The 20,334-nt window shown below is 44.0% G+C and overlaps 1 protein-coding gene across 1 annotated transcript in view; it reads left to right on the top strand.

The window, feature by feature from the left end:
- The first annotated feature begins 29 nt into the window (after window positions 1–29).
- Window positions 30–20,334, top strand: part of LOC135494515 (unhealthy ribosome biogenesis protein 2 homolog) — a 58,607-nt gene continuing 38,302 nt past the window's right edge. Inside the window, exons 1-12 of the mRNA XM_064782560.1 lie at window positions 30–43; window positions 768–918; window positions 2,153–2,522; window positions 3,100–3,230; window positions 3,672–3,878; window positions 4,275–4,514; window positions 6,119–6,391; window positions 7,085–7,188; window positions 7,952–8,298; window positions 9,499–9,645; window positions 10,075–10,232; window positions 11,516–11,644. Coding sequence (XP_064638630.1) covers window positions 40–43; window positions 768–918; window positions 2,153–2,522; window positions 3,100–3,230; window positions 3,672–3,878; window positions 4,275–4,514; window positions 6,119–6,391; window positions 7,085–7,188; window positions 7,952–8,298; window positions 9,499–9,645; window positions 10,075–10,232; window positions 11,516–11,644 — 2,261 coding nt within the window. The 5' untranslated portion in view covers window positions 30–39. The remainder of the gene's footprint in view (window positions 44–767; window positions 919–2,152; window positions 2,523–3,099; window positions 3,231–3,671; window positions 3,879–4,274; window positions 4,515–6,118; window positions 6,392–7,084; window positions 7,189–7,951; window positions 8,299–9,498; window positions 9,646–10,074; window positions 10,233–11,515; window positions 11,645–20,334) is intronic.

The following is a 20,334-nucleotide window of genomic DNA, read 5'->3' as shown; positions in this document are numbered from 1 at the left end:
GCGGCTTAGATTTTAAAGTGAATAAAAATGGCAGCCTCCATGGGTGAGAAAATCCCCACGTTTTTTCGATAAATCTTTGTTTTTTGTACAAACCATATGTTTTATTGATGAATTATGGTTGTTAATCAATAGTCTTTGTTACTGTCGAACACGAAGTGTGGTTGTTTTAGATTGTGGTGTGAAAATAATAGCGTTATTTGGAGTAAAAAAAAAGCTCTATCTAATGTACACGAAGTTGTACACATGGCCATGTTCACAGGGTGACACAAAAAAATGTGTTTCGCTTTGATTGATCTTTACCTCTAAACCGAGCCTGGTTAGCAAACTTCTGGATTCTCGATTGGCTCACACTGTAGTTAGGAACGAGTTGACAAGTGCCATATGGATCAGTTCTGCATGGACATGGTCATCATGAGTCATGGTCGATGGATGAGTCTTTTAGCCAGAAACGTTTCTTTTCAAGTTCGAATTAAGACTGCCTCAGTGTATCGTGACATATATCATCCTAATTTCTGGTCTCCAGGCGGCCATCATGGAAATCAGTTTTTGCTATTTTGAAGACTTACTGTTGAAGCTAGAGCAACACATTTATTTAGTATAGTGGGTATAAATAGCTAATTCGGTTTATATCAGTTGATGCCCAAATAATTTAGGTAACACTAGAATCTGTTGACTTCAAGAAAGGAGTTTAGCTCCTACAAAATCGTAATCGGCATTCAACGTGTTTTGAAGAAATCACCATTCTCATGCAAATGCTTTCTTTACAGGTCTTTTCAGCTTTCTAAAAGACAAGTCTGCATCATGGGTGGATAAAGTCAAGATAGCCAGATATGCTTGGGTCACAGAGACGGTTTTTACTCCCAACAAGTATCAGAGCCTGATTGATTGGGTTGGCACTACTCTCATCAACAAGGAAAAGTAAGTTTATTGGACAGATGGCGCACTCTACCAACTCTGAGTCCCTCTCTAAATTGAATTCGGACTTGTTTTTGAACCTGTGACATTAAAAATCAGGTTATGTCCAATCACAATGGCTGGCCGGGTCTCAGATGAATGAATGATATAAAGACTTCAAACTAGAGAGGTCAAATTGAATGAAAACTACCAATTGGGGACCAAAACTAGTGTCCTTAATAGAGAGGTGTCCGCTAAGGGAGGTTCCACTGTACTTTATGTAGTGTCTGTCGTGTCTGTGCCACTCATGTGCGGTAAGTGTTTTATTGATGAATTATGGTTGTTAATCAATAGTCTTTGTTACTGTCGAACACGAAGTGTGGTTGTTTTAGATTGTGGTGTGAAAATAATAGCGTTATTTGGAGTTAAAAAAATGCTCTATCTAATGTACACGAAGTTGTACACATGGCCATGTTCACAGGGTGACACAAAAAAATGTGTTTCGCTTTGATTGATCTTTACCTCTAAACCGAGCCTGGTTAGCAAACTTCTGGATTCTCCATTGGCTCACACTGTAGTTAGGAACGAGTTGACAAGTGCCATATGGATCAGTTCTGCATGGACATGGTCATCATGAGTCATGGTCGATGGATGAGTCTTTTAGCCAGAAACGTTTCTTTTCAAGTTCGAATTAAGACTCCCTCAGTGTATCGTGACATATATCATCCTAATTTGGCGCACTCTACCAACTCTGAGTCCCTCTCTAAATTGAATTTGGACTTGTTTTTGAACCTGTGACATTAAAAATCAGGTTATGTCCAATCACAATGGCTGGCCGGGTCTCAGATGAATGATATAAAGACTTCAAACTAGAGAGGTCAAATTGAATGAAAACTACCAATTTGGGACCAAAACTAGTGTCCTAAATAGAGAGGTGTCCGCTAAGGGAGGTTCCACTGTACTTTATGTATTGTCTGTCGTGTCTGTGCCAGGACAAGCAAGCAAAATACCCCAACAAGGTTGAAAACTTGAGTTGCATGTGGTGGAGTAGAGTAGATGACTTCTTACTGATGCATTGTTCCCATATGATGCTAAACTGAGGTGGTGTGTAAAAATACTCATCTCAACTATGGGAGGGACACTGTCTGGAGAATTACTCCTAGTCCAAGTGCAGAGCGATTGCTGAAGAAAAAAATCGAAGAAAAATGATTTCTGAAACCTTCAATCAATGATTATTCATATAATTTCATGATTTCAGATCCAAGATTTCAGAATCTGATGAAGTGAAACTATGGCACTTTCTCAGCGATATTCTGCAGAGCAAAAGGCTTCGACAGCAAGAAAAACGAGGGCGGTTGATTTTAATGAAGGCCTCTTTCACCCAGCTTGTGATTGATACGCTCGTGTCTGGCAAAGAATCGCGTTGCCTTGCCCTTGAAGTGGTGCGCAGCATAATCACGTCACCATACCTGTGCCATGTTTTCACTGCTCGGTATGAAACCATGGTTCAGCTGGTATTGTGCGTCATTCAAGTGTGTCTCGCATCACGAGAGGACTATTCCGACACCGTCGCTGTCATACTGGCCAAGTACGCTTCTGTACAGAGACAGAATAACAATCAGAAGTTGGTAAGTATGATCATCCTACCCTTTGGAGCCCGAGTTTCCCCAGAAATACCTCCCAATAAAGCCTGAGTTCCCGGACCAAAATGTTTTTTTCATTGTACATCACCTTTGATGCCAAAATACTCACATAACCCAAATTTTTAGCCAGGAAAACCTTACGTAACCAAAGTTGTCATTAAGAATACCTCGGAATCACATTGCTGTAAAAAAGAGTTTTATGTGAAGGGGTGCCGAGTAGGTTTTGGCAACTCTAGATTGTGGAGACCAGGCAAACGGCAAGTTTTTCTGAGCTGAGTGACCACACAGCGCTTATTTTTAAAGGGGGACTATAGGCAGGGGCAGAGAGGCTAATTTTGCCATCTTCAGGTGACTAATATACACCGTAAGGGCCCTGGGTCATGTCAGATTCAGCACTAAATATATTCCTCGTATAAGCATGAATCATTTCAACGTACTGTGAGATGTGAGAGACCCCTATTAGCGACTTTGTGTAACTTTATCTTGCCTGCCCAGCTGCTGCCTATATTGGCCCTTTAAAACAATTGAAGACGTACATGTAATGTTTTTATTTCATTCTTAGGTTACCAATTTGTTGTCAGAAAAACTGCTCATCCCTGCCATACAACTTGTGGTGCTGAAAAAAGGACAGCCTCGATGGCAAAGAGTTGTGGCAAAACTAAATCAAATCATTTCGGCGGGTATATTTCAGAGGTGAGTTGTACACAGTGTCCTTTGCGTCCTTCATGCTATTATGAGAAAGTGTTTTGGTCTCAATACTTCATAATACAGTGCAGAAGTAACAATGATATGATCATGTTTGATCTTGAGGATTTCCTCAGCCACCCTCCGACACTCGCATATAGTCAATTCAAAAAGTGTGCGGGCCGATTCTATCTTTTAATTTTCTTCAGAGGTGATAATGTTCAATCCTTAAGGTTTCCTAAATTCCTAAGCACCTTTTTGACACTCGTGTCCAGGCTAGCCTAAAAGTAACATCAGCCTATTCTATCTGCAAGTTTGCTTTAGAGTTGACCTGCAAGTCAGAGCATTTCTCCAATATTTTTTATATTTCGGAGATGTTCATTTTTCGCTTGTCTTAGCGGTATAGGTTTTTGGTATTACTCTAAGAATTCTTCATGATTTTGATTTCAGCGAGCATGGCCAAACATTCGAGGCGTTCCTCAACCTCATGGCTTCCGGTTCGTCAGAAAAGACGCAGATTCCCAAGATACCAGAACGGGTCTTCCTCACCATCTCAAACGGTCTGACGGTCGATGTGGGGAAGGAGGAAACAGTCAATGCGGTGGCAACCTACCTGCCACAGCTCTACCTGGCATTTCAGAAAGCATATCCTCTCAGGTGTGTATAACTATCGACCCAAAGTATGCAATTTGGAAAAGTTACACCGATTTTTCCTATATTTTTAAAGAGGGACTATAGGCATTAGCTAGGGGGTCAAAGTGGTGGTCTTCAGGTGAATTATATGCATAGTTCGGGGACTTGTTTGTGCATGATTCATTTCTTCTTCGTACAAGCCTGAATAGTTTTGAAGTACGGTCAGATAGGAGAGACCCCTATTGGTGACATTGTGTAACTTTTACTTGCCTACTTGGCTATTGCCTCCCTTTAAACAGGGAATTTGGGATCTAATTAAAAATAGCTTTGTGGGATTATTTTTGGTAATATTAGCACATACAGAACTTGAAAAATGTCAAGACCAGCATATGTTATTTATGTTTCTTGGAATCATTGTAGGTCAGAGGATGGCATGTTACACTTCAAACTCCTCTGCCATTTATGCTCCATCCTGGGAATCACTGGTAAGGTGTCAACTCTTCTCCTCCCAGTCCTCGATACACTGCAGGTGTCACATCTCCTACTCAAGTCAACCGCTGATGGGGAGGTCTACAGTGTCAGTGCGGATAATTCTAAGGGTGCAGTGCAGCTGAAATGGTTCCGAAACTTGGTAGATAATCTGCTTGAAATGGACAGGAGGTAAGATAAGGCTCCAGATGGGGAGGCCCTCATGCACTTTCATTAGTTTCAAACTTTTCAACTTTTTGGGGGGGAAATCGTTTATTTACAAGCAACTCCTTAAGAAATAGTCGTTTTGTGGGTGTTCTTCAAGTGTTCTCAGATGACCTAAAATCAAGAGAAAATGTGGGGACGACTTTTTCAATTGGAATATTAAGAGAAATTCCTGTAATAACAAGGATGTGTTGGTCCTCGAGCTTTTGGTCTTCTATCAAACATGTCAAAACTAAGGAACAGATGGTTGGCCTTCCCTTACTTAACTTTTAGACCGTCTGAAGATATTAACTCTATCATCATGTACATTGTTTTATTTTGTGGTGAATTGTATTTTCTAAACTCTGTTTGCAATTTTGTGGCGAATTGTATTTTCTTAACGCGGTTTCCAAATTGTGTTTTCATTCCTGACTAGCTGAAAAAGTGTTTTTCTTCAAATTCCAAAAAGAGATAACTGACTACATCTCACCCCTAAGCATTTTCTACCCCTTAACTCTTTCACTGCCAGCCCTATTTTAAAGTTATTCCCCCATCTTGCCAGCATTTTTGCCATTTTTACCACTTTTTTGTAGAAGGAACTGAGGGCCCTCTTTTGCGCCCTCGGCCACGTGCAGCTTGATTCTCACCTGCAGCAGACTGCGCCCCCTGCCCACCATCACCTGAGTCATTGTCACTACTACTTATATCATTACCCCCAACTGACTCGTCATAAGTTGCACGTACACCACGAAATATTGGTGGTCCAATTGCACGTACACCACCACATTGCCATGACAAATTTGTTCAGCAATCCATTGCCGGTACAAATGGCTGGGCGAATTTGTCCCATCAAGCTTGATGGTCCAAATTCGCCAGGCTTGTTAAAAGCTCGGCTTTGTCGTGGTGTACGCGCTAATGGATCGGCAATTAGCTAGTTAAATGGTTCGGCGACAGGCGGCGCTTTCAAAATGGCGCTATTTGCGCATGCAATTTATTGTTTGCGCGCCATCTGTTGCCGGATTTTATAACTAGCTGCAGTGGTGGTGTATGCGCTTGGTGGATTTTCGATGGTGCGGCATTGGTTCGCGAACCAAGATTGGTGGTACATTTTAAGGTGGTGTACGCGTGGCTATTATCACCATCAGTATCAGGCTGATCACGCAAATTGATCTCAAATTGGTCTATCTTCACCAATTCACCTGACTCGAAATACCCACTTCCTGGGGACGAGATTGAGCCGAATGCTTCCGAGAACACTTCCGAAGACATGGCGGGAGGTTTAAATCAACGTAGAATCAATAGTTTGGTTTAATTTTTGATGAGTAGATGGAAACACTGAGGTAACGTTTTGAAATGTTATTGGCAATTTAGCGACATATTTTCAATAACGTTTTAAAACGTTATTGGCAGTGAAAGAGTTAAAGTGCTCATTTCTGCTCCTAAATCCAATAACGTGTTTTCTGGTGAAGTAATAGAGAAAAATGAGATATTTGATGTTTGGCTAAACTTTCACGATATGGTGCATTTTGTTTTTCCATACAGCCCCAGGGGTGCACATCAACCAGACACCTTTTATTTATTTCTGCTTCCAGCGACAGTCCTGCATGGTATGACTGTTTCACTACTCTCCTCTCCCTGAACCACGATATCCTGGTGCCAAAGATGTCTGAAGTTTGGAGCAAAGCGTGGCTGACTACCAAAGTTCTTCCTGGTGTTGCCCTGGAGGCTCAGAACAACCTGTTTGCTTGCTGGTTACAGGTGTATGTTGCACTCAGACAGGTGCCCAAGATCATAGGAAAAATGCTACAACTGGTGAGGGAAGGCGATCCGACTGCAGTCATGTGGCCAAGGAGATTCCTGGAAGTGTAAGTAGATCTCTGGCTGCGTCTTCACTGGGGTCTCCGTGCATGTATGGAGATTTTTCACGTGGCCATCAAAAGTTTAGCAATGTCACGCTCCCCAAAAAAATATTGAAAATCGTTATGTACAACACCCCTGGAGAAACATTGGTCAACCAGTGAAGATTCTGTGGAATTTTGATATACTTTCTAACACCATGGCTCTATCAAAAACGATCAAACTTTGGATGAAACTAATGTTTATGGCATGATGGAGTTTTGGAGATAGTGTGCCTGGTCTCCCCACGGGGCAGATGTTGAGTCTATGGCATGATGGAGTGTTGGAGATAGTGTGCCTGGTCTCCCCACGGGGCAGATGTTGAGTTTATGGCATGATGGAGTTTTGGAGATAGTGTGCCTGGTCTCCCCACGGGGCAGATGTTGAGTTTATGGCATGATGGAGTTTTGGAGATAGTGTGGCTGGTCTCCCCACGGGGCAGATGTTGAGTTTATGGCATGATGGAGTTTTGGAGATAGTGTGCCTGGTCTCCCCACGGGGCAGATGTTGAGTTTATGGCATGATGGAGTTTTGGAGATAGTGGAGATAGTGATGGAGTTTTGGAGATAGTGATGGAGTTTTGGAGATAGTGTGCCTGGTCTCCCCACGGGGCAGGTGTTGAGTTTATGGCATGATTTCTGGCAATTTCTTTCTTGTTGTAGATTTGGAGATAGTGTACCTAGTCTCCCCACGGGGCAGGTGTTGAGTTTATGGAACGATTTGATTGAAGAGATTGATGGTAATTACCTAGGTGCCAACAAGAATGGTACGTATCTCTTGAATGTTGCCACGTTTGCTGTACAGTGGCACCTCCCTTAACGGACGCCCTTTCTATAAAGGATACTAGTTTTGAACACAAATTGGTTTCCATTCAATTTGACCTCTCTAATCCGGACACCTCTCTGTTGAGGACAGCACTTGTCAGTTCCAAGTGTGTCCCTGATAGAGAGGTTCTACTGCATATCTTTTATTATCAATGTACATTTCTTTAGTCTGAAATTGTATTCTCTCAAAGACTTCCCTCTTTATTAATGTATTTATGGATGAATCTGACTTAAGAGCCTAATAGATAAATCAGCAGTTTATTAGAGGCCATATTCATCTCCCTTAGATAAATCAGCAGTTTATTAGAGGCAGTATTCATCTCCCCTAGATAAATCAGCAGTTTATTAGAGGCAGTATTCATCTCCCCTAGATAAATCAGCAGTTTATTAGAGGCAGTATTCATCTCCCTTAGATAAATAAGCGGTTTATTAGAGGCAGTATTCATTTCCCTATACCTGCAGATTTGCTTTGCATTGTACTGTCTACCTGACCAGATATTCTATTTGAATAACCCTCACTCATTTAGTCTCAGTACAACAAGCAGTGCGCACACTATCAAGCAGCTATCAAATGAAATAAGAAAGTTCAGCTGAAACATTTTGCACTTTTATGTTGTGAGGTTTGATTCCTTGGGTTAGTGTGTCAGCTACCAACGTGCTTCATGGAATCAGTTCTTTGCTGATAATATCCGCCTTTTTTTTCAGTTAAAAACCTTCATCTCGTGTCGATCATCTTCCATGCGTTCATCGTGAATATCAAGATGGCCGACTATAATATCGCCATGGTGACAGTGGAGAGAATCAGTGACCTCATGAAACGGACTAAAGCTTTGCTTATTTCAATGGCGTCCAGAATTAAGACGAAGGTCACAAATGATAGTGCTTTCATCATATCGTTCCTTCTTCTGGCAGTCTCTTTCCGTGACCTACAACTTTTGTTGAAAATGTATTCCAAGGACAATGAAAACCTAGCGACTTTTGACCAAGCCGAGATGAGACAGACAATTCAAGCTATTGATGTAGCTGTAAATACTCCAGTTTGCTTTTACTCGGTAAGTAATGCGCAGCAAATACTCCAGTTTGTCTTTACTCAGCAAAAGCTGTAAATACTTCAGCTTGCTATTCTCAGCGAGTGAGGAGTGGAAGATGGGCCTACTCAAATTTACTTTCACTCAGTAACTTACGAGCAGTGGATACTCCAATTAGTTTTGCTCAGTAATAAGCAGTAGATACTCCAGTTTGCATTTACTCAGAAGTAGTGAGCTGTTGATACACTAGCTTGCCTTGAATCAAGTAAGGAGTAGCAGATACTACAGCTTGCTTCCACACTGTAAGTAATGAGCGGTAGATACTCCAGTGTGCCATTACCCAGCAGTAGATACTCCAGTTTGCCATTGCCCCGCAGTATATACTCCAGTTTGCCATTACCCGACAGTAGATACTCCAGTTTGCCATTACCCGGCAGTAGATACTCAAGTTTGCTGTTACCCGGCAGTATATACTCCAATTTGTCATTACCCAGCAGTAGATACTCCAGTTTTCCATTACCCAGCAGTAGATACTCCAATTTGCCATTACCCAGCAGCAGATACTCCAGTTTGCCATTACCCAGCAGTAGATACTCCAGTTTGCCATTACCCGGCAGTAGATAATCCAGTTCGCCGTTACTCAGCAAGAAATGAGTTTTAAGTAGAAAGTGACTTGAACATATGACAAGTTTAATCATAAACTGTGATATGCACCATATCCAATATATTGGAGTTCACCATGCCACAGCAGTGCTCATATGCTTTCTGATCTTTAATAATAATAATGAGTCTTTTATATAGCGCAATTCCGTGACACTATAGTTCTCACTCAAAGCGCTTTGGGATATCATATTATTACCCCGGTCTCCACAGAAATCAATCGGGGGTTTCAAGGAGCAACCACAAGGCGCTCACTTGAACTCGACCTCTCAACTTCAGAGCATGCGGGCCAGCAGTAAGTTATTTATGATAAAATTGCCCCACATTTTCAATAAAAGTCAGTTAAACTTCTCGAAATGGCCAAAAATGGATATATCTCTTTTCTCTTTTTGTGATGACTCTTCAAATTTAAAAATTGAGGCCCCAGCTCACCAGTCTACTAGTTCCTCTCGTAGAATCTGGCAACATTTGTGTTGAAAGAACTGGTCGGGATCGGGAGGGAGGGGGGTTTAAATACACCCTCACAGTCATGCGCAGCTTGAAATTTAATGCCATTTCTTACAGGTGCTGCACTCTATCTGCGATATCAGAACCAATCAGACGTTCCCTTGCGTGGCCACCACGATGAAGACGATGGTCAGGAGCTGCATATCGGACGTCCTTTTGGCTGACATCTCACACAAGAACCCTCCAGCCACTTGGGATGGACAGGTACATTCTCACTCTCCAAGCAGACATGATATTGTAACGTATTCTCTCTGCCAGTATAGCTCCACTGTTTATTATTGGTGACGACTCTGAGCACATGGTGGCGCTGGCTGAAAAATGCTGCAGCGGCGAACGGGTTACGGTAACTCTAAAAGCTGCTCTCATTTTAAAGGGATAGGCAGCAGCTAGGCAGGCAAGATGAAGTTACATGAAGTCCCCTATAGGGGTCTCTCATGTCTCACAGTACGTTGAAATGATTCACGCTTGTACGAGGAATATATTTAGTGCTGAATCTGACATGACCCAGGGCCCTTACTGTGTATATTAGTCACCTGAAGATGGCCAAATAAGCCCCTCTGCTCCTGCCTATAGTCCCCCTTTAAGACATGTCGTATAAATTGTAGATTGAAATGTGTCATTATTTGTTTTCAGATGTACTCTGTTAATGCTGAAAATGTTCATGTGGCCACTTGGGGGTGTCTGTGTAAAAACCTGCCAATTCTTCTCAGTTATGCTGATGATGAGGACATTGATAGACTGACGAATGTCATAGTAAACAATGCATGTCGGAAGGCACACAATAAAACTGGGTAAGTTAATTGGGCAGCGAAAGAAATTGCAGGGATTTTAATTTTATGGTACAGTAGGACCTTTGTATTAAGGACACCCTCTGGACTGACAAGTGTTGTAGATTTCTTAATTAAAAGTGGAAATTGCCACAATGAAAAATACCTTTTTTGGCTGAAGATTGCTCCTGCTTTTTCTGAGTCCAAAGTTTTTGCCTTTTTTAAATCCTGTCTGAAACACTAAATCAAGTTAGACTATTAAGATAGTAACTTTGTCCTTACATTGAAGTTGACATGCATGCATAAAACCCCCAGCGACCAAGTTAGAAAACACAAACGCCCAAATAATAGACCAACAATTGTCAGATCTCGATAACACGACACACCAGGGTTGGAAGTCAGTCGTGATGTTGACTGACAGTGGGAATGACGTCGTCCACATTTGAACAATTCTAACATAAAAAGCAACCTGAGATTGGGTTATATTTCCCAGGAATCATTGCAAGAATACGATGGCCAGAGTTGATCTAACTGTGAAGAATCAGTCTTAAAGGGGTAGGCCGTTCGTCATTACTTGTGGTCAAGTTTGATAGAAATCCACTAATACACAATGCCGTAGTACAGTTATTGTGAATACAAATTTGTTTCTAAACTTGGTATTCATAGTATTTGTATATCAGTCTACACAACGACAATGTTGAAATTTATATTTAGTATGTATTTTCGCAATTGGACATTTATAAATTAAATTACAAATTCACAAAACGAACAGCGTAGGCCTTTAAAAACGCTATCCAAAAGCGGAAGATAACGAAGGCCTATGTGAGGGAGTTAGCGCATAACCGTCAGTGCAATTAATGCATTTTTAGCACAAATTCAACATGCAGCAGCCTTGATTTGAGTTCATATCGATTCCTTGTGGGGAAGTTATTAGCGATTTACTGAAAATTTCAGAATCATGTTGTAGGTTATACATATATCGATCGCCAAAGCCTAAAATTTCAGAATCATGTAGTAGGTTATACATATATCAATCGCCAAAGCCTCTGCGATGTTCCTTGACTCTTGGTGGTCGTCTCTTTGCAGTAGCTGCTCCAAAACTGTGGAACCAGCTGCCGCAAAAGCTCCGTAACATTGATTCCCTCCAGACTTTCAAGTCCCTCCTAAAGGCCTACCTTTTTGCAGTTGCCTTTGGGGAAAAAAAGCGCTCCAGAATACCCACTCGTTGAGTAACTGGAGCGCTTTACAAATGCCAACATCGATTGATTGATTGATCAGAATTGATCATTCTTCTATTTCACTTTCAGAGAATCAGTTGGGGACGTGTTTTGCCAACTGCTGCAGAGCAGCTCGTTCCACGAGTCTCAGCAGGGACAGTCGGCCCTTGTGCGCCACCTCCTCTCCACAATCAAGAGAATCTTCACCCCTGAGAAAAGGTAGGGACCAATTTGCGTATTACCTGGTTGTTTCGCCCCTTGGCGTGTCACTTTGCCTCCAAACTGTGAGATACCATGTGGGAATTCCATTATTCACCAAAATGATTTGTAATGATCTCAATGTTTCAAACCATAATGAACATATTTGACTTATTTCATCCAAAAATTTCCCCTTTGAAATAAGGGGTCTATTTCTAAGCTATAGCCTAGAAAACTCTACCATAAGGTTATTAACCTTTGGTAGTATATATTATGCTAATTCCTGCTAGCTCCGCTAGATGTCTGCAGTGTAGAAAAAGAGAGTCTGCGCATGCCATGGCGCATGCGCAGACCTCCCTTCCTCTGGAGTGACCACCTGAGATTGTCCTCGTTCCTGTAGACACCCACTTACACCGTGATGGGTAGCCCCCAAGAGGGGAGGACGGGTGGGATCCAGAAAACTTAGAGTTTTCTAGGCTATAGCTTAGAAATAGACCCCTTATTTCAAAGGGGAAATATTTCTTGCGCTAATGAGCCTAGAAAACTCTACCATAAGGTTATTAACCTTTGGTAGTATATATTATGCTGAATCAGCAGAGGAAGGTGGGAGTATATGAGAATAAGGGGGATACCCACCGGAAAAAACAGAGAAAGACCTCCAAACCGTGATACCGGCGGAGAATCTAATTTGGTAAAGACCAACTTTATCCCCCCGAAAAAGAAAAGGAGAGGCGGTGGATACGAAACCTATGCAGTGTTGGAACATGCCACCACTGGGCAAAGCCTCCTACTACCATCTAGCTGCTGCTGGACATCGTGTAGATAGTGGGAGGTGAAAGTCGTCTCTCGTGCCCATGAGCCGGCTTGAAGAATGTCTCGCACTGGGATGCCCGCAGAGAAAGCCCAAGACGCCGAGAGCTTCCGGACATCGTGACCCCTCGGGTGAGCCCCTCCCCCACTAGGAGTATTGTCGTACGCATAGCAAATAACTTTCTTTAACCAAGACGAAATTGTTTTTGTAGACACTGTGCCTTCACCGCGGCACTTAACAAACAGGGACTGACCATCCCTATGACCCCCCGTACAATGCAAATAAAACTTCAACGACCTTACTGGGCACAAAAACCTGTCTGGCGTGTCTCTGCCCGAGAACGCGTCATGACGAGGAATAAAGAAAGGTTTTGGATCAACCTGCGCTGCCTGGGTCTTAGCTAGAAAACCAGGCACCGTTCTGAGAGAGACACCCTTATCAGAAAAAACTAAATCGCGCTTATCTCTAGAAATGGCATGTAGTTCACTGGCCCTCTTGGTGCTCGCCAGTGCTAGCAAAAAACAGGTTTTCCAGGTAAGAAACTGCTTATCCTGGACTGAGCCATATGTTGGAGGCTCAAAAGGGGCCGACATAAGACTCTTTAATACCAAAACTAAATCCCAATCTGGCACTCTTTGCCTAACGACAGGTCTGTCGTGACTAAAGTTCTTGATCAAACTTGATAACACTGGGTGACTTCCCACCGTGTAACCGTCAAAAATTGGCAAAACATCTGACAAAGCCGACCTATGGTTTGTCACTGTGCTCACCGATCTCTTGAGATCCTCAAAGAGGTACAAAAGATAATCTCCAACTAGTTGAATGGAGACAGACTCCAGAGACCTACCCCGCCTATCGAGCCAACTTTTGAATGCGGAGAAGTGGCTCTCATACACTGAACGTGAGGAGAGCCTCTGAGGTCTGGCTGCCCTTCGCGCAACCTCTTCAGAAAAACCTCTCTGAATGAGCGAACGCTCGATAACAACCAAACGTGCAGGTCCAACATCCCCGGGTTGGAGTGGTAAACATTGGATGTTGGTTGGTGTAGCATTTTCCTGGATAGAGGAAGGGCCAGAGGAAATTCCACCAGGAACCCCAGCAATGTTGGGAACCACGGCTGAGATGGCCATGCTGGAGCAACCAAGAGAATGAGACAATTGGCTGACGCAATTTTCTGCAGAACCTGTGAGACTAGCCTCACAGGAGGGAAAGCATATGCGACTAGGTCGTCCCACTGGAGGGTCATCGCATCTGTCACCCAAGACTGATCGTCTGGGAAAGGGCTGACATACAGTGGCAGCTGGTGGTTGAGATATGTTGCAAACAGGTCTATCTGTAACATGGGGAACAAGTTGTGAATCTGTCTGAACAGAGACACTGACAGAGTCCACTCGCCCGGCAATATCTGATTCTTGCGACTGAGACTGTCCGCCATGACATTCTTTTTGCCTGTGATATACGCCACTCTGAGGGATATCTGATGTAGTTGGCAGAACCTGAACAGGTCTCGAGTCAACATAAAAAGGGCGATGGAATGAGTGCCCCCCTGGCGCCGAATGTACGAAACTACCGTGGTGTTGTCTGACAAGACCCGGACACACTTCCCCTTTACTAGATGTAGGAAATGCGCCAGGGCGAGAATTACTGCCTTCATTTCCAGGAGGTTGATGTGCAAACTCTGGTCTTCCTGATTCCAGAGGCCTGACACCATGTCCCGTGCGAGATGCGCCCCCCAACCTGACTCGCTGGCATCGCATACCAGAGACATTTGGGGCTCGGGAGGATGCAAGGGATCTCCGGCAAGCAGATTGTCCCTGTAGCCCCACCATTCTAAAGCTTCGAAGAACAGGGCAGTCAGCGGGACCACTTTGTCTAGGGGGTCCTGGTGGACCCTGAAGAAACATTTGAGATAAAACTGCAGGGGTCTCAAATGGAGACGACCTAGGGGAATGAAGTCCGCGACGAAGTTTAGCAGGCCTAGAAAAGCGAGGAAGTCCCCGCCCGGACCTCCACCTGACTTCTGAGCTGCGATATCCATGACATGACCTTGTCGATCGACTGCAGAGAGGGAAAAACGAGGCCTCTTACCAGATCGAACAACACCCCTAGATACACGAACACCTGACGCGGCAGAAGGTTCGACTTTTCTAGATTGATGATGATGCCCAATTTCTCTGCCAGATGCAAGACAAATTGCAGCTGCTCTAGAAGGGTCTCTGGAGACTTGGCCCTCAGTAGCCAGTCGTCCAAATAGAGGTGGATCAGGATAGCCAGACGCCTCAGATACACGGCCATCTCCTTCAGAACTTTTGTGAAGATGAATGGAGCCGACGCTAGGCCGAAACAAAGGGCCCGGAAGCGATAGACTGTGTCGTTTATGGCAAACTGAAGGTAACGACGATGTGATTTGTGAAGCCGAATGTGAAAATATGCGTCCTTCATGTCTAGGGTGGCCACGTACTCCCCTTGATTTAGCTGCGCTCTTACTGAGTGCACAGACTCCATTTTGAACTTGGGGACTGCAAGGTGCCTGTTCAAGAGCTTTAGATCTATCACTGGACGGAAACCCCCAGTCTTCTTTGGTACGCAGAACATATGGGAATAGAAGCCTGGTACCAGCTCTGATCGAGGGACAACCTCGATTGCCTCCTTTAGAAGCATCGCTTGTATCTCGCCCAAAAGCGCCTGGCACTTTTGAGGATCTTTTGGGAGCTGAACATTCCGGTGTATTGGAGATAGAGGGGGAAGAGATTTGAATTTTAACTGAAGGCCCTCCCTGACTACACTTCGCACCCAGATGTTGCTTGTGATATTCTCCCACTCGGATGCGAAGTGCTGAAACCTTGCCCCTACTGGAGGTCCCTGACATGGGGGCAAGGCCTGAGGAAAAGAGGTTAGGAGAATTTCTTAGGACCAGCATGCGCTGCGCGTGCAGGCTGACCCCCAGAAACACCGGGAGAGTTGAACCTATAAGAACCCCCACGGCCACGACCCCTAGCATAGGGGCGAGAACCCCTCATCGCCCCATAAGAATTATACGCACCCCTTGGCTGGGCCTGGTACGAATTAGCCAAAACAGAAGGCCTAGTAAAGGGCTTTTTCTTTGGCGCCCCCGAATCCCCTGCTCTCTTGGCCACTCCATGCAACTTATTATGCTTGGCAGTGAATTTATTCAACTGGGGAACCACATTCCCGAACAAAGAATGTTGGTCCCCTGAGGGGGGAAGAAATGGTTGATTAAGGAGCCAATTCCTGGCCGCTTGCGGGAGCAGGGAATCCGGGATGGCCTCTAGAAAGGCCTTTCTCCGAGAATTCATCGACATGGCCACCGCGGTCGCAGAAAACTCTGCCGCATGCTTTACCGCCAGCACTAGACTAGACAGGAACCTTTTCCTGGCTTCTAGATCGATGTCTGTAGGATCCTGAATGTTATCAATCTTTCTGATACCACCCAGGAGAACATCCATGGCATTGATCGCCAGTAATGACCTTCTAGCCTGACGCTCAATGCCCTTGACCTCCTCCGCCTTGATCTTGACAGAGGACTCCTTGACAGTGGCGTAAGACTCCATACTAACCCCCACGTCCGCCGCAGAAGGCTGAAGGGAATCGGACTTAACTGAATAAAACTTTTCCCTATATTTGGGAATCCTTCTCTTACCCAACTTTTTCCCTGCAATAAGGGAAGGGGGCAGAGTTTGGGTCCTCAACCTTTAGCGTGGCGTCTCCCCACATTTGTTGGTGAAGACAAGCGAATGAGGAGGGGATGATAGAAGAATGAGGAAAGGTGGAGGGCTTTCTTACTTCGTCCCCATCCTCCAGCTGAGACAAGGCAGTCACCTTTGAGGATGACACCTTCCTCGAGGGGAGATCCTCCCCTAGCACGACCTGAAGGTTATCCATTAGCACAGCAAATTCTGATGATAACTTTGGGTCCTCGGGCTGAGCCAGGTCCTGACTAGAGATTACTGAACGAATATCCTCGTCCTCACTAAACCCCGTATGGGAGGGGGCGTGAAGATGTAAACTGACCTGGCGGTCAGGGGAATACTCCGAGCCCTCCGGTGACCGAGAACGAGAAGTTGGTATAAATGTAGGCGCCCGAGCCAAAGGATGCTGAGGCCGAGCAGCTACCGAAGCATGGGTTAAAGAAGGGGCCAAAGACTGCACCCCAGCCCCCCTAGCCCTAACGAAATTCTGATAATCCAGAAAATCTTGGTACATATCAGGGTCAAAACCTGAGCGACCCTGATAAGTACCCTGAGCGTCGTCATTAGGCTTACCCTCGTTCACATACCGATGCATAGCTCTAGATCTGGCCCTAGACCTAACAGACGGAGATAAAGTTAACCCAGGAGGGGAACCACCGACTGACGATTGAGGAGAGCGGGACCTGCCCCTCTGCTTATTTGGGGAAAATAGAGCAGAAATGGGATCCCGATGGTCAGAAGACACCTGGACCTCCATAGCTACCTCTCCAGCATTACCCGGAAAATCCCCAACCCCCAGCTGAACACGATCAGGGGAGGAGCCGGGAGACGAAGGTCTACTAGCTAAAGCACTACTGACAGGGCCAGGGCCGGGAAACAAGGCACGCTGATGCCCGGACCCGGTCCTATCCTTCTTAGTCCTCTAACTAGCCTTATCCTTGCCCATGCTGGTACCACGATAGGCAGGAACAAAAGCAACAGAGTACTGACGAAACAAAAGACGTTGGTTCTGCTCGTCAGTATAAAAGCAGCTACTAAGCGGGTATGCTGTTCGCCGTAAGCCAAAGCAATGCAAAAACAACAACAGTAAACAGAAGCTATGCGTACGACGAATACCGCGTGAGGCAGGGCGCAAACAATAGCAACTGCAATGTAAGCAAAAGCAACAGCGTTAGCGACAAACTAAAGCTGGAAAACAGGGAAGAAATCGAAAAAATTATCGATAAACATACCCTCATTTGCAAACTAGCAAAGCAAACAAGTGACACCGACACCGGTGTCTGCAGGAATGAGGACAATCTCAGGTGGTCACTCCAGAGGAAGGGAGGTCTGCGCATGCGCCATGGCATGCGCAGACTCTCTTTTTCTACACTGCAGACATCTAGCGGAGCTAGCAGGAATTAGCATAATATATACTACCAAAGGTTAATAACCTTATGGTAGAGTTTTCTAGGCTCATTAGCGCAAGAAATACGAAATTTTGGAAAACAAAATAGTTTTGCCGCCTAGTCTGTTCGACTTTACTATAGCGTCAAGCACCATGTGGGAATTTTTTTAGACTGATCGCCAGAAAATAGTCGGTATCAATTATTCGAATGCATCAGGCGTCGCCATCAATTCGGTGTCAATGACGTGTCGATGTCTTTGTACACAGGACCCCCCAGGTCAGGTGACCTCTGACAATGAATTTCGATTCGATCTGATTCTTGACTTGGCCACCAGGGGGCCAGAAGTGGAAACCTAAAAAGTGTGATATCTCTCTTATGAGTGACCCGTTTTTGATAACATTTTTATGGTAGGTTCTCCTAGCAAGGATACATCACTTATTCGACAGGTTGTTGATTTGACCTACTTTTCAAGGGGACAGAGGTCAAATGGAGTAAATTGGCCGTTTGAGTGTAACTATGGCACATTTCTTCACCGCTAAAGGTATGAGCTTGAAATTTGGAACACTTAACTCCCTATGTCATACCGCTGACACCGAATTCTGGTCTGATCTGATTCTTAACTTGGCCACCAGGGAGCCAAAACTAAAAATGGTAAAAAGTGCAATATCTTGCTAATTAGCGACTTGTTTTCGATGATATTTTGATGGTAGGTACTCTTAGCAAGGATACAACACATATACTGCGGATTTTTGATTTGACCTAATTTTCATGTTCAAAGAGGTCAAATGGCATAAATTGGCCGTTTGAGTGTAACTGTGGCACGTTTCTTAACCGCTAAAGCTATGAACTTGAAATTTGTAACCTCGGACTCCAAATTTCGGTCTGATCTGATTCTCGACTTCGCTACCAGGAGGCCAAATCTAAAAAATGTAAAAAGTGCAATATCTCGCTTAATATTTGTGACTTAGTTTCGATGATATTTTTATGGTAGGTACTCCAAGCAACGATACATCACATATCATACCGACTTTGGTTTGACCTATACTATTATAATGGGGGTAAGGGGAAGACTAGCTGTGAATCACTTGGAGTCAAGAAATGCGTTTCACTTCTTATAATTGATAAATCTTGAATAACAGAACACATTTACATACAGTTACACTAGATAGGAGAACCAGATCTCTGAGTGTGTGTTTCGTGTGTTTCCAGTCTGGAGTCCAAAACCTGAATACTTATACAGTGATATGAGATTCACCAAGAAAACAAGTTTCTAACAACATAAATGTGGCAAACTTGGGCGCAAGATGCGGCGTTCATTGATCAAGGGAAAACTTTGTCTTCATTTGAAACATATATTGAAACAAGTATATACAACAGTTAGGGTTAACAAATACAGTGCACAAGCTTTAACGGTTCTTCCACGAATAAGTTCCTATAATGTCTCGATTCCAGTACATATATCGTGTCCGTGAGTTTCAGAGTATTCCACGCGGACGTTGGTTTTGTGGTGGTGAACAAGGTGGTCCCAGGTCTTTTTTATCAGAAAATACAGCCAGATCCCTGTCTGGTCTAACACAGCCAAAGGTCTGCACGCTCGGCCTCTGTCAACATATCTCAAGCACTATAGGGCCTAGGCCTAGCAAGCCTCTAAACATGGTAAACAGCATTACCTAATCATATTGATCATATTGACTTAGGTATTAACCACGTATGCACAATAGGGGTTCTACTTTCTACTATTTTGTCACATTGCTCCCCTCAAAAATAATTACAGAGTAATTCTATCTTTACACAAAATATCAGTTAATCTCACAATCCAAAGTTCTGTCTTTTACGATCTACTAAGACATCATCAAATCTCACAAGTCCATGTTTCTTACACTCTACTCAGATAATCTGCCAGTAAGTTATCAACACCTTTGATAGACTTCACAGTGAAAGTCCAATCTTGCAGGAACATTGACCACCTCATGACCCTAGCATTCTTCATCCTTGCTTCCTTGATGAAGGTCAAGGGTTTGTGATCAGTTAACAACACAAACTCAACCCCATAAAGGTACACTGCCAACTTCTGAATTGACCAGACAATAGCAAGCCCCTCTTTTTCAATTGTGGAGTATGCTTTCTCAGCCCCTTGTAGTTTTCTACTCAGAAACTTCACCGGATGTAACAGGCCGCAATGTTCTTGCAGTAAACAAGCACCCAACCCAACAGACGAAGCATCTGTCTGTACGTACATTGTTTTGTTACAATCAGCAATCACAAGAACTGGAGCTGTAGACAACTTCACTTTGAGGTCACTGAACGCCCTCTGCTGGGACTCGCCTCACTCAACTACATTTGTTTTTTTTTTCTTAACCAAGTTTGTCAGTGGTTCTGCTATGTCTGCAAACTTTGGTATGAACCTTGCGTAGTACCCTATCATAGCCAAGAACGACTGCACTTGCTTCTTTGTTTGTGGTCTCTCAACTGCCAGAATCTCAGCACACTTTGCATCACGAGGTTTCAAGGTGACAAGTTCTACTCCATGGCCTACATAATCCATGTCAGTATACCCAATACAACACTTGGAAGGTTTTGCTGTTAGCCCAGCCTCTCTCAATCTAGTGAACAATGTTCTCAACACACCTAGATGCTTTTCCCAAGTGAAAGTTGATGCTTGCACATCATCTATGAAACTATCTATGTCATCAACGTCACCAAACACCTTCCTCATTAAACGGTTGAAGGTAGCCGCAGAATTTTGGAGCCCAAATAGCATCCTTAGAAATTCGAATGCTCCTTTTCCTGGAACACAGAAAC

Source organism: Lineus longissimus, chromosome 10, assembly GCF_910592395.1.
Source record: "Lineus longissimus chromosome 10, tnLinLong1.2, whole genome shotgun sequence".
Classification (NCBI taxonomy): domain Eukaryota; kingdom Metazoa; phylum Nemertea; class Pilidiophora; order Heteronemertea; family Lineidae; genus Lineus; species Lineus longissimus.
The sequence above is the reverse complement of the archived record's forward strand: the minus strand, read 5'-3'. Positions and strand labels throughout refer to the sequence as shown.